The sequence below is a fragment of the Myotis myotis genome, unplaced genomic scaffold (genome assembly GCF_014108235.1).
Source record: "Myotis myotis isolate mMyoMyo1 unplaced genomic scaffold, mMyoMyo1.p scaffold_m19_p_4, whole genome shotgun sequence".
In the NCBI taxonomy this organism is placed as follows: Eukaryota; Metazoa; Chordata; class Mammalia; order Chiroptera; family Vespertilionidae; genus Myotis; species Myotis myotis.
In genome coordinates this window covers 117,409,581-117,423,117 of record NW_023416346.1, presented here as the reverse complement: position 1 = coordinate 117,423,117, position 13,537 = coordinate 117,409,581, and the positions used below count along the sequence as shown (strand labels likewise).

The 13,537-nt window shown below is 43.4% G+C and overlaps 1 protein-coding gene across 8 annotated transcripts in view; it reads right to left on the bottom strand.

Annotated features, from left to right (window-relative positions):
- Nucleotides 1–13,537, bottom strand: part of PCYT1B (phosphate cytidylyltransferase 1, choline, beta) — an 88,090-nt gene that overhangs the window by 13,399 nt on the left and 61,154 nt on the right. For 6 of the 8 annotated variants that reach the window (XM_036305714.1, XM_036305711.1, XM_036305715.1 and 3 more), the window contains 2 exons: nucleotides 8,394–8,536; nucleotides 4,697–4,885 (listed from right to left, as the gene is read on the bottom strand). In XM_036305714.1, coding sequence (XP_036161607.1) covers nucleotides 4,697–4,885; nucleotides 8,394–8,536 — 332 coding nt within the window. The remainder of the gene's footprint in view (nucleotides 1–4,696; nucleotides 4,886–8,393; nucleotides 8,537–13,537) is intronic. The other 2 variants (XM_036305716.1, XM_036305719.1) reach the window with 1 other exon arrangement.

Genomic DNA, 13,537 nt, shown 5'->3' with positions numbered 1-13,537 from the left:
ACATGAAAAGTCTGAAAATTGAGCATTCATTCTCTCAACAAATATTTCCTGATAGCACACTATGTATGGTTCAGGTATTAATCTCAGCCTTAAGGATACAGGAGTAAACAATAGAGGGGGAAAAAAGTCTATGCTCACATTTATTTTTTTAATTGAAGCATAATTGACATATTTTAGTTTCGGGTGTATAACATGATTCAATATTTGTATATATTGTGAAATGATCACCACAATAAGACTCGTTAACATCCATCACCACACATAGTTACACAATTTTGTGATGAGAGCTTTTATGATCTACTCTCTTAGCAACTTTTAAGTATGCAGTACAGTATTACATACAGTCACCATGCTGTACATTGCATCCCCAAGGCTTACTTATTTTATAACTGGAAATTTGTACCTTTGATTCCCTTCACTCACTTTACCCACCCCTCCACCCCCTGCATCTAGCAACCACCAATGGACCTCCCATCATATAAATCTGTTTTTTCTAAAACACAACGTCAGCCTTTTTTTTTTTTTTTAAAGGTAATCTCATATGTCAGATGGCAAAGGCCTGTTTGGTTGGCCGACTGATTAAATTGAGGCAGAGGGAGTTTGTGGTCCAGGATGAACTAGAAATTTGCACTTGGCTTAAGGTCATTGTCTCCTGGTGCTCCAAGGAAAGGGTCTACATTCACATGGTAAAACGGAATAGACCCACTTTCACTTCAAACCGGAAATGATTCTCTGTGTTCAGTCAACGAAGAAATATAGTGGCAGACCATTCAAAATAATACATGTCTTTTAAAAAACAGCACATGTGGTTGGGGCACTAATGTTTAAATAGAATGTGTCTGCTCTGGATTCAGATATTTCAAACAAAAAACAACTTTCAGTAGGAAGGCCCTACAGTAAAACCTAACTGTGAAAGCTGATTCAGCCTACCTCAGTCCTGGCTGCTTGCCACTTAATACCTCAGAAGTGAATGGTGTTGCCTCCACCATGGCAACAAAGCTTCAAAATTTAACTTCTTTAAAGCCCCTCCCTTGATAGTGTCTTTCAAAGAGACACCCCCTCGCTTTGTCGCTCTGCTTGGGTTACAGGCTGTCTTTTGAGAATGTCAAGAGGTTACAAGAATCAAGCACATACAGTCATGTATCACTTAACGACAAGGATGCATTCTGAGAAATGTCACAGGCAATTTCATCATTGTGTAGACATCATAGAGTGCACTTACACAAATCTAGATGGTGTAGCCTACTACACCTAGGCCCTATGGGATAGCCCAGGGGTGGGGAACCGTTTTTCTGCCAAGGGCCATTTGGATATTTATAACATCATTTGCAGGCCATACAAAATTATCAACTTAAAAATGAGCCTGCTCTATTTGGTCAAACATTTAATTAACTCACCCCTAATGCCTTGGCAGGGCCAGGCCAAATGATTTCTCAGGCCTTATACGGCCCACGGGCTGTACGTTCCCCACCCCTGGTCTAGCTTATTTCTCCTAGGCTACAGGCCAGTACAGCACGTTACGACAAAACACCAGAGTAAATCGAGTTCAAGATGAAATAATGTAATCAAGAGACCCAGTAGACATGAGATGTATGAAGCTGCTGCTGGTGTAACACAGCATATGTCTATAACAAATTTTATAAATAGAACGACTATAAACTACTGACAAAAATATAGTATAGCAAATATATAAACCAGTAACATAGTCCTGTCAAGTATGATGTACTGTACTTAATTGTATGTGCTATGCTTTAATGGGACTGGCAGCACCGTAGGTTTGTTTATACTAGCATTGCCACAAACTCATGAGTAGTGTGTTATACTACAACTAGAAGCCTGGTGCACAAATTCGTGCATGGGTGGGGTCCCTCGGCCTGGCCAGTGATCGGGGCCAATCTGGGCCATCTCACCCAGTCCCAATGGGGTCCGATTGGGGCCTGCCGGCTTGGGGGAGGGACTGTGAGAAGTTGGCTGGCCTCAGGAGGTTGGCCATAAGAGCACACTGACCACCAGGGGCAGCTTCTGCATTGAGCATCTGCCCCCTGGTGGTCAGTGCATGTCATAGTGACCGGTTGTTCGGTTATTTGGTTGCTTAGGCTTTTATATATATAAATGGCTATGACATCACTAGGTGATAGGAATTTTTCAGCTCCATTATAATCTTATGAGACCACCATCATATATGTGGTCCAGCTTTGACTGAAACATCTTTATGTGGTGCATGACTATACTTAAATAAATAGGGTGGTAGGTGATGAGATTGAAAAATGATATCTTGGGCTCTGATAATCCACCAATGAGACAATAAATGGGAATAGATAGTCTATTCTAGTGATTGAGAAGCTGATTGCTTGCTCAAATTGCGGTAGCCATCTGCCAAGATGGCCCCACCACCTTCTGGTATTCATATCCTTGTGATTGTCCTCCCCAAATATACCAGGATTAGTCTGTGAGGGCCAATCAAACCATGTCTGCCTGCTAAATTTGATCCATCAAAGATCAAATTGGAACCAAGCTTTGTATCCAGAACTATATCTATTTGTATATATTAATCATATAGAGCAATATAGATCGATGTAGATATGGAAGATTTGAGCCATGCCATATCCTTTGCAAATGCCGGAAGGCTCTATGAATTTTGTAACTTAAATCCTTCTATTTTCTGCCTTTTCAAGTTTGGGTTATTTGTATCAGTACTGTATTTTCAGATAATGTGGGTCCTCTATTTTAAGAAATGAGTTCCAGTCCTAAATTCACAAATAAAGAATTATTATAGTAATAGCATATTCATGAAAAGCAAATTACTTATCTTGGCGTTTAACATCCTTGTAACTATTCCTGTACTTTTAATGTCAACAGAAAAAAAGTAATGTCTAAGTCTGGCTGATACAGTAAATTAATGTTAATAACAGTTTTGACACTAATAGCAAGCGTTAAAAAGAAAAACCTCCCGTCTCTAAGCTGGGTTTCATTTCTTAAAAATCACCTCAGCTCGCTGTCACCAGACACCCCACCCCAGAATAATTCCAGCTACTATTAGTTGTAGTATAACACACTACTCACTGGGAGCCTGAAACTAGGGTCTACTACACAGTTTCTATGAAATGATATTCCTTCCCTGCCTTTGCTCACTCCATATGGAGAAAACACCCTCCCCCTTGAGTTACAACACCAGAGCTTCTCAGCAGACACATTTCTGAGTCCCTATAAGCACATGAATACCTACATGGTTTCATTAACAAACCACTAGCTATTTCTTCAGCATTTGAAGATTAGTTGTGAAACTGAGAACCACTAAATTACACACCAGATTAATAGGGAACTTCAGACTTTATGTTATAGAGACCACGGAACACCAGAGAACAGGGTCTGCACTTTGTCCTCATGTTGGTCCCCAGTACTGTGCACACACAAGGACATTCATACTGTCCCATGAATTCAACTGACCTGAGCGAAAATGTTAACATGCCCGAGGGAGAAGGAAAAGGAACCCAGCCCCTGGCTCCTCCACTCTTGCCATCTCTTTCTAGCCATCAACAAGGGTTAAAGCAGCCCCTTGCAGACTCAACCAACAGGACATGGATGGCCTGCGATATCCCCCCTCTATAATCACTTAGAAACCACTAGGCTTTCAGCAAAGTGTCTCTTCCCATTTCTCAAACGTTGTTCTTTTTCTATTACTAATTGAGTGTTTTACTTTTAGATAATCCTCTAATGAACCAGCTCAAATGAGCAGAGAGGCAGGAGTGACAACCCATCAATAAAATAATTAAAGCGAAGTGGATTTTGTTAGAGACTTCTCATGTCATAATAGGAAATCTAGGCTACTTAAAATCAGGGAAATTAAATGGAATCATTTATTTTTGTTTTAAAAGGAAGTTAGCTGTAAAAGTATCTCTTTCAAGGAACCCTCATTAACTCTGCTGACAATGTTGGTTATTTACTCTGGAAGTGCACATACAATAGAAAATACCAAGGGAGTTCAAGGTGGTTTCCAGAATTTTCTTTTCCCTTCTCATATATTTCATTCAGAATTTTCTGTAGAATTTAGGCAAGAGACCCTTGACAGTTTCTGTTTTAAGATTCAGATTGTGGCATCAGTCCCCAAAGACTTTTGTGCCAACATATACATGCTATGGAAAAAACAGGAGGGGAAAAAAGAAGAAACAGGGAAATCAGGGCATGATGGGTATAGTTGCAGGGCCAAATCCTACCTCCTCTCTCTCTCTTCCAACCAATGAAAGAGGTGAGTTTCTGGTAACAAAATCTGACCAAGGCAGCTGTTTCATTCGCACCCTCCTCCCCTGGTTGATCCAAGAGCCAGTTAGCCTTGTCTTACAAGTTCCATGATGCCACTGACTCAGTTCACCTTTATCGTCAAGCTTTGTATCATCTCCCACTGAGAACCTGAGATGAGCTACAGAACCAACCTCTGCAGTAATTACATTCAATGACTACCAAATGGCTTTAAGCTCTGGACAAGAGCTGGCTTTGGGTACTATTGGGTACTATATTGAGGGGTAAAGCAGGAACTAAATAGGGAAGTGACATGAACTTGAAGTCACTCAGGCTGACTGATGCCCAAAGTGGAGGCCACATATTGGACTGAGATAAGGGACACCCTTGACAGTTATGTGAAAAAGAAGATACACTGAAAACACCCGTCATCATGGGGCCAAGTGAAATAATTACATACCCATGCTCCATCTGGCCCAAACAGTTCTAAGAAGTTGCCAATGAATTCCCTTGACTTCTCTTCCCACTTTTGAATTAGATCATGACTCTTTTCTTCCACTCTGTTAACAAATTCCTTCGATCTTTCCTCCACATTCTTAACCTTTTCTTTCATCTTGTCTACCTGGTTTTGAAAGCGGTATTTCTTCTCCTGGTCAAAAAGTAGAGGAGGGGAAAAATGGATTTATCGGAGAGGGCATGAGAGAGGTCAGTCATTCACATTAATGGTTTTATTTTCTTTCAACTTGTGTTCTTAATCTGAAGAGTCCAGATGTTACTATTTCCCAAGAGCTGGATTGATGGGAAGGTACATCTCTTATTAGAAAAGTCACTTGTCACCCTGGCCAGTTTGGTTCAGTGGATAGAGCATTGGCCTGAAGACTGAAGGGTCCTGGGTTAGATTCTAGTCAAGGGCATGTACCTTGGTTGCAGGCTCCTCCCTGGCCCAGGCCCTAATGGGGGCATGTGCAAGAGGCAACCAATCAATCTGTTTCTCTCACATGGATATTTCTCTCTGTCTTTCCCTCTCTAAAAATCAATGGGAAAATATCCTCAGTTGAGAATTGAAAAAAAAGAAAGAAAAAGAAAAGGCACTTATCATTAGTCTTGTTCGATATGTACAAGTGAAGTACAACTGGTTTTAACAGTCTCTTTTTTGTAAATGTCTTAGTTGAATTTGATTATATAAGAGAATAACCAAAAAATATATATTTGCTCTTTATTATGGTTATATATTGGGCAAATATTCAACCCCCCCCCCAATTCTGCTGGGACTTAGCCAAAAAGATAAATGTACATAGAATGGCCCCTCAGAGGCTTCCTGAATATGCTGTTTCACTGAGACACTGTTAAAACCAATATGGGTTGAAAAAGTCGGTCATTTGCTGGGCCTTAGAAATTCACGTGTTATGCTAAACTTTTCATTGTAATGGTATTTTCCATGAAGCTAATTGAACTGCATTGCTTTCCTTGGTGGTGAAGAAATCTCTTATCCTGATAGCTTCTTTTTACTGGGGCTTTGTTTTTCTTATAGCTTTTATGCAGCAGTGCTAATATCTGTATGCCTGGAAGGCATTGTATGTTAGGCAAGTCACATGGCACCTCTAAGCCTCAATTTCCTCATCTGTGAAATGGGATCATTATCCCTACCCTAGAGGGTAGCTGCAACAATTAGATAAACTAATGCAAGAATGTGCTTTGGCACAGCCTGGCATTTAGTAAAAGCTCAGTGTGTGTCGTCTGTTTCATTGCTACTAAGTGGCCTAGGCATTTAATCCTGTTACTTGATGACAGTGGTATGAAAACCATGAAAATAACATGAGACAGGGGGTCCTCCCCTCCATGAAATCATCATACATTTTCTCCTAAATAGGTAATAAGCTTTATCATTTTTCTTCACTACACGGGACTGCAGTTCATTTCAGATTTCAGATTTTCTCAAGGCACCTGGATGATTGCAAAACTGGATCAGGAGTCCCTGATTTAGACTTTCCAAACTTCACTGCAGCCTCAGGGTGGGGTGTGAGCTATATGTGCTGCCACTCAGCTTTTTTAAGATAAATAAATACATATTTGCAATATATATCTATATTTGCTATATATATATATATATATATATATATATATTTGCTATATATATATTATATATATTTCAGGAAGGAAGGGAGAGGAAGAGAGGAACAGAAATATCAGTGATGAGAGAAAATCATTGATTGGCTGCCTACTGCACACCCCACACTGGGGATCGAGCCCACAACCTGGTCATGTGCCCTGACCGGGAATCGAACTGTGACCTCCTGGTTCATAGGTCGATGCTCAACCACTGAGCCATGTCAGCTGGGCCACTCAGCTATTTTTACTATATGGTTATTATAATGGTTCTCAGGGGCAGCAAAGAGCAGTAGAATGAGCACTGGATCGGGAGTCACAAGGCTGGGAGGCTGCTGCACCTCCACCTCTACTTTGCTGAGGGGCCTTGGCCAGGTATCCTCTGAGCTCAGCTTTCCTCATTCCTACATGGAGGGACTTGGACAGGGTGACTGACCCTCGGCAGGTTCCGGCCACCTCTGGGGTCCTGTGACTCATCTACACGCCCCTCCAACACATTTGACTCTCTCTCCAGGCTGCAGCCAGGTTTGTTGTCACAGAAAGGGCATGAGAGCATCCATGCCGACTGCACAGCTCCCTGAGCTCAGGGGCTTAGCCACAGGCCGCCTAAAGAGCGTGAGCGAGAACTTTTGGAAATGGCTCGACATGCTTGGATGGTTGACTGAATTCAGTTTAAAAGATCGGTTTAATGTCTTTAAATAACCGGGGCTTAATTCTCTATGAGACACCAAATAATCGCGTTGACTTAATTCTTTTCAGCCATGTATTCTGGTGCCACTTGAAGCTGACATTTTCCACTTTGTTGCCCGGCTTGCATGAAGCCACAGAGCCTGGCCCACCAACACACACACCCTGCCCCGCCCCCGTCTCGTGGGGACAACTAATAATCCCTGATTTACAATTAATGAGCCCTTCCGCATTGTGAAGGGAGCAGTGACCAATCTGTGTAAGCTACTGACTAATTATGGCTGTGCGTAATTCTAAGCATCTAGTTTTATGGAAAAATCCCTCTTTGAAAATACAGTATTTTGGGGGGTTGAAATTCTGGATGGATAGAGAGTTCTTGTTTTAATCAACTACCTGGGCTCCTTGGAGTCTAGGCAAATACAGTTGTCCAGACTTGCTACCATCACCTCCAGCAACTGGGCTGCCCTCTTTGCTTTTTAACAGTTTGTTTTGCTTGTTTTAAAGATTGTTTTAACAGCTACTCTATTATTAAGCTAACAGCAGCTCTGTGGGAACAATATGGCAGAAATACCCAAGGAAGCCAAAGACTTTAGGCTTTATTTAAGCAGCTGTAATTTCTCTGGACAAGAAAAAACTGTTTTTAAGGTGTCTGGTGAGCATCTGTGAGGTCTTAATAAAATGATAATTTAAAAATGTTAGAACAAGAAAGCGTTTTCTCTGGGTTTAGCTTTCCATCCCCTCTGCCCTCCTTCCTTCCCTCTGAGCAGAAGAGAACTATTTTTGTTGTTGTTGTTAATCCTTACCCGGGGATATTTTTCCATCGATTTTTAGAGAGAGTGAAGGGAGGGGGAGACAGAGAGAGAAACATTGATGTGAGAGAGACGCATCAATTGATTGCCTTCTGCCTGGCCCCCGACCGGGGCTGGGGATCGAGCCTGCAACCGAGGTACGTGCCCTTGACCAGAATCGAACCCAGGACCCTTCAGTCCAAGGGCCCACCCTCTATCCTTTGAGCCAAACCGGCTAGGACCAGAAGAAAACTCTTCCTTTTCATGAGAGCAGATCTCCCAGAAACCGTTGGCCCAGGCCTGAGAACTCTAAAGAGGTATATTAAGGGGAGGGGAGGGAAGTGAGGCAGTTCCTTTATAAAATGTGGAGCTCACTACCTGTGTGCCTTGGTTGACTTATGTTACCCCTTTGAACATTGGTTTCTCCATCTGTAACATGGGGATGATAATACATCCTTGGGTTGTTATGTGGATTGAAAACACCAAGAACACGGCGTGGCATATAGTAAGTGCTCAATAAACGGCGACAGTGGTGTGATTTGGTGGTCTTCAGAGGGTAAGAAGTGGCACACTTACATTTATGAAGCTGACATTCAGTTCCTTTGCTGTGTACCCTCTCTGGAGGTTGCGACGGGCATACACATCATAGTCTCGGACAATTCTGGTGATGATATCTGATGTTGAGATGCCTTCCGTTCTCTGCGTTGGAACGAACATTCCTGTTCAGATAGGAAAGGGGAGATTACGAGGAAAAAGTAAGGGGGACTTGGTTAACCCATCTTCTTTAATCCTCCTTTGCAGAGAAAAGTTGCAGCTCCTGCTGTGTCATGGAGGTTTTCACATCTGGCCCAGCTGACTCTTCCAAGGCTCAGTTCTGCATGCTCCTGTTCTCCCATTAACACTGAGTGTTCATCATCCTGGACCTGGATGCACCATGCACTCACCAAGCTCCTAGCATTTGCTCATGCCCAGCCCTTCCTTTCTGCCTTGAATCCTCCTTCCCTGCTCACATCAGCCACAGCATTCCTCCTCATCCTACAACGTCCAGTTGCCAGGTTATGCCTCTGGGAAGTCTTTACTGACACCCCTGGGCAGAATCCTCAACATTTAGGACATGCAATGAGAATGGTGCCCCCTGCGACTGCATAGAGCATCTTCCACTAACAAAAGTATTTTCAATGTCTGTCTTCTTGTAGAAAGAGAACATTCTGAAAGCACCTATTATGCCTTGACTGTCTTTGCATCCCCAGCACCAAGATCAGTGCCCCTGTGTCTAGCACAGCGGTTCTCAACCTGTGGGTCGCGACCCCTTTGGGGGTTGAACGACCCTTTCACTGGGGTCGCCTAAGACCTTCGGAAAACACATATGTAATTACATATTGTTTTTGTGATTAATCACTATGCTTTAATTATGTTCAATTTGTAACAATGAAATTGGGAGTCACCACAACATGAGGAACTGTATTAAAGAGTCGTGGATGCCGAAACCGGTTTGGCTAAGTGGATAGAGCGTCGGCCTGCGGACTGAAAGGTCCCGGGTTCGATTCCGGTCAAGGGCATGTGCCTGGGTTGTGGGCACTTCCCCAGTGGGGGATGTGCAGGAGGCAGCTGATCGATGTTTCTCTCTCATCGATGTTTCTAACTCTCTATCTCTCTCTCTTCCTCTCTGTAAAAAATCAATAAAATATATTTTAAAAAAAATAAAGAGTCGTGGTATTAGGAAGGTTGAGAACCACTGGTCTAGCACATGGAAGGTGCTCAAGAAATGCAAATTAAATGAGTAAATGAAGAGAGAATAAAACTGAATCAATGAATTAGTCAGATTATGGCAACTCCCCTTCTTCCCCAAGGAAGTCTGTGTCATGTTATACTGAAGGAAAAGGAGAAAAAGTGTTTTATTTTTGTTTTCTCTGATCTAAAAACATGTTTGTGGGGTGCTAGATGATTTTATCTCCCTAAGACTGTTCTACTCTGGATGGTGATATCCCCACTCAAAGACCCTTTCATTTAGAATACGTGGGACTGAGTAAAAAAAAAAAAAAAAAAAAAAAAGCAGAGGATGCCAAATTACAATAGAACTTCCTTAAAGTCCTCAGATATATATGGGTATACCAATACAGGGCTAAAAAGAGATCACAAATGTTATCAAAGACAAGAAGCTGGTTTGTGCTTACAGGTGTCAACTGAAATACTTGTTGGCAATTGAGATCTTTCTACCTGGTATGATTATGGCTACTCAATCAGAGACATCAGCCATGGGACGGCATGATGGAAAGAGTCTAGGGACCATGATGCTGGCTTCTTGGTTTGTAGATTTGGGCAAGTTTCTCAAGCCTCAGAAGGCAAGTTACTTAACCTCAGTCTCCAAAGCTGAGAAACGAGGTGGCTAGATAAGATGACCTTGGGCTCATTCATGCCACTTCCCTCTCCCTCACTCCTTATACCCAATTTCCTTCTAATCATCAATCTACTTCGTAAATGTCTCCCCAACTGATGCAATTGTCTCCATTCTCCAATTCTAAACCAATCTAATGCCATTTTTTGCAAAGATTACAGCAAGAGCCTCAATACTACTCTTCAGTGATGCCATTTTTTTGGTCCTCTCAGTTAACTCTCCCTATAGCAAGATCGCAGGGCAGTCTTTCAAAATGCAAGTCATATGCCTACCCAACAGCCTTCACTGGCTTTCTACTGTCCTCTGTATTTAATATATTTTTATTGATTTCAGAGAGGAAGGGAGAGGGAGAGATAGAAACATCAATGATGAGAGAGAATCATTGATCAGCTGCCTCCTGTATGCCCCACACTAGCGATCAAGCCTGCAACCCAGGCATGTGCCCTGACCAGGAATCAAACCATGACCTCCTGGTTCATAGGTTGATGCTCAACCACTGGGCTATGCTGGCTGGGCTACTGTCTTCTGTATTTATATTCAAATCCTTAACCTGGCCCTGCAGCAGCTTGCATTATCTGTTCCCTGTGCTTTTCTCCAGTCCCACCTCAGATGCTCTCCACTTCCTTCACTCCCTAAGCCAAGTCCTTGTGCTACATAGGGGTAGGGGGTACCATTTTAATTGTAGTCCATGGCACTGGGCAACAGTCTTGCCCTGCCTTGGTCCAGCCACACTGAACTTCAGTGTCCTGAAAGGGCTGGCCCCCTCTCTTTACTCTGCCACAAACACACTCCACCTGGTTGACTCTTGGTCATCCATTGGGTTTCACCTTTAGCGTCACTTCCTCAAGGAAATCTCTCAACCCCTGACTGGATCTTCCTGTTCGTTATTTCCCTACCAAGGTCCAACTAACTGCTCTTCTCCTTCAGTTATTCCAAGGTCTTTATAAAACAACTTGTTCAATAACTGCCTTCCCGACTTGACTATAAGCTACATGAGGAAAGGAACTGCTCGTGTCTCATTCTCTTCTATAGTCTCAGCATCAGGTGACAATTGAGCACTTATAGGGACATTTGGTGAATGAGTGGCTAGATGAATATTGATCCCTAAATGCCTTTCCAAATCCAGTTTTCTCTGAATCTATGGGGGGGGGGAGTAAATTTTCTAGTCTTCTGGCCCCTCCCAGGGTGTCCCTTTGGAGCTTTCTTTGGAGATCATCTGCATATTGGCAGTATCAGCAGCAGGGTGGCACTGCTGATGTTAAAGACAACACATCCGGTTTCTAATATTCTGTAGCTCAGAAGACAGAGTTGGGGTTCCCACTAGACCAAAAACGTCCTTTATCTCCTTCTAAAAAGGAGGACTCCAGAAAACCAAATGGAAGGCAGAGGATGCAAACATCTAAATGCGTGGGTATAAACAACACTCAAGTGACCCAGCTGTGCAGGGTGCTTTGGTGGGTGGGGAACTCTGAGCTGTCCCGAAGCAGGAAAGGGGGGACCTGAAATAACACCTTGGTGGGAGCAGCAGGGAGCCTTCTGGTGAGAAAGAAGTATGTGCCATCTTTCAGCAGACAGCTATTTCACTCTACCCATGCCTGCTGAAATGTTAAGAGGATTCTCTGGCTATTCATGGACTTTAACAAATCACTTCGACACTGGTGACATGAGCTCACCCTTTCTTTGAAGCCACAGGGTGAGGCCTCTGTGGCTGAGTAACTAAAAGTTGGCTTTGGGGAGAGATTTGCTTTGTCTGGTTGGGAGGTAGGTCTCTGAAAGAAGCCAAGCCCTCTGCTGCTATAATGAGGCACCCGGCTTCCTCCACATCCTAATTATTGCTCTGCTAAAAATATTCAGTAATGAGTATGATCAGAGAACCTTTTTTATCATGCTTTTCAGAATTGCAGCATTTGGTTATGGAGCTATTTTAAGAAGCAGCAAAGCACATGTTAATGAAGGGAACTTTCAACAGTAGTAGGCAATATTAGAATGATGATGATGTGGACCTTACAGTCTACTTCATTTAAGCCCCATCTTTTAATCCAGCTTTGCAGTAGGATTTTGACACGTAGCTCTGATAAGCAGAGTAGAGTACTGTAAACTTTAATTCATGCCCTTGATACCTCTGGCTTCGTTTAACGTGATTTCTGACATGCAAAGTATACCTCAAGTATCAAAGCCAAATGTGGAGGCTTAGGCCATTTCTGAGCATCTTTCTCCCATGATGAATACGCTGGCCTCCTCTACCTGGACCCTAAACAGATCTCTGCTGTGGGTCTTCATTGGTGAGGACTCAACAGAGCAGATCAGTGGATCATAAGAATGGGTCCCTGTGCATATGAAAAGTCACACATAGGCTTATGCCTGTGCTCCCAGGGAAAGTAAAATACCATCTGACTATTCAATTTGGAGATGAGAATTGTGGTGAATTAAACATGAGCACAGTTCCCATCCCCTGAAATCTGGGCTGGCCTTTGTGACTTGCTTATAACAAACTGACTGTAGTATCAATCAGCGGTCGCCAACTGGTGGTCCGTGGACCACTGGTGGTCCGTGAGGTCCGAAAGGTTGGCAACCGCTGGTATAAATGACACCAGGTGACTTCCAGGGCTAGGGCAAAAAAAGTTGGCGGCTTCTATCAAGATGGCAAGCCCTCCGGATGCCTCCTCTTAGGACACACACTCTTAGAACCCAGCCACCATGCTCTGAGAAGCCCATATGACCCAGGAGAGCCATGTGTAGGTGCTCCAAGGTCAAGCCCAACTGAACTCCCTGTGGGCAGCCAGCACCTGTTGCCAGCAACAGTTGGGACTTTAGATAACTGCAGCCCCAGCCAACATCTGACAACAGTCGTTTGAGACACCCAGCCAAACCCTCCACTCTTTTAAGTCACTAAACTGGGGCGGGGCGGGGGGGTAATTTCTAATGCAGCAATACGGTGCTGAATAGCATAGAGTTAGAAAAACGTTGGAGCTGTTCCTACACCTAAATAGCTAGAGTTGAGGTTTGACTCCCTAAAATCGGGAAAGCAACTTTTCTTAGCCCACTAGCGGTCATCCACCCAGAAGGAAAACCACCACTGAGTGCTTGTCCCTACTCTGGATAGTAGCTGAGGAACTGTCACCCTGGGATATGTTGGTTCCATTAATCCTGGGGGTGATCCGGGGTGAACCAGAATCCCTGGTCTGGATTCTCGCTACTCTAGGGGAGATCTATAGACCTGCAGCTTCTAACAACCTGGGGGCTTATTGGAAATGGGGATCTTGGGTCCCACCAGGCCCACTGAATCCAAACCTGCACTTTGAAAGGACCCTGAAGGGATCTGTAG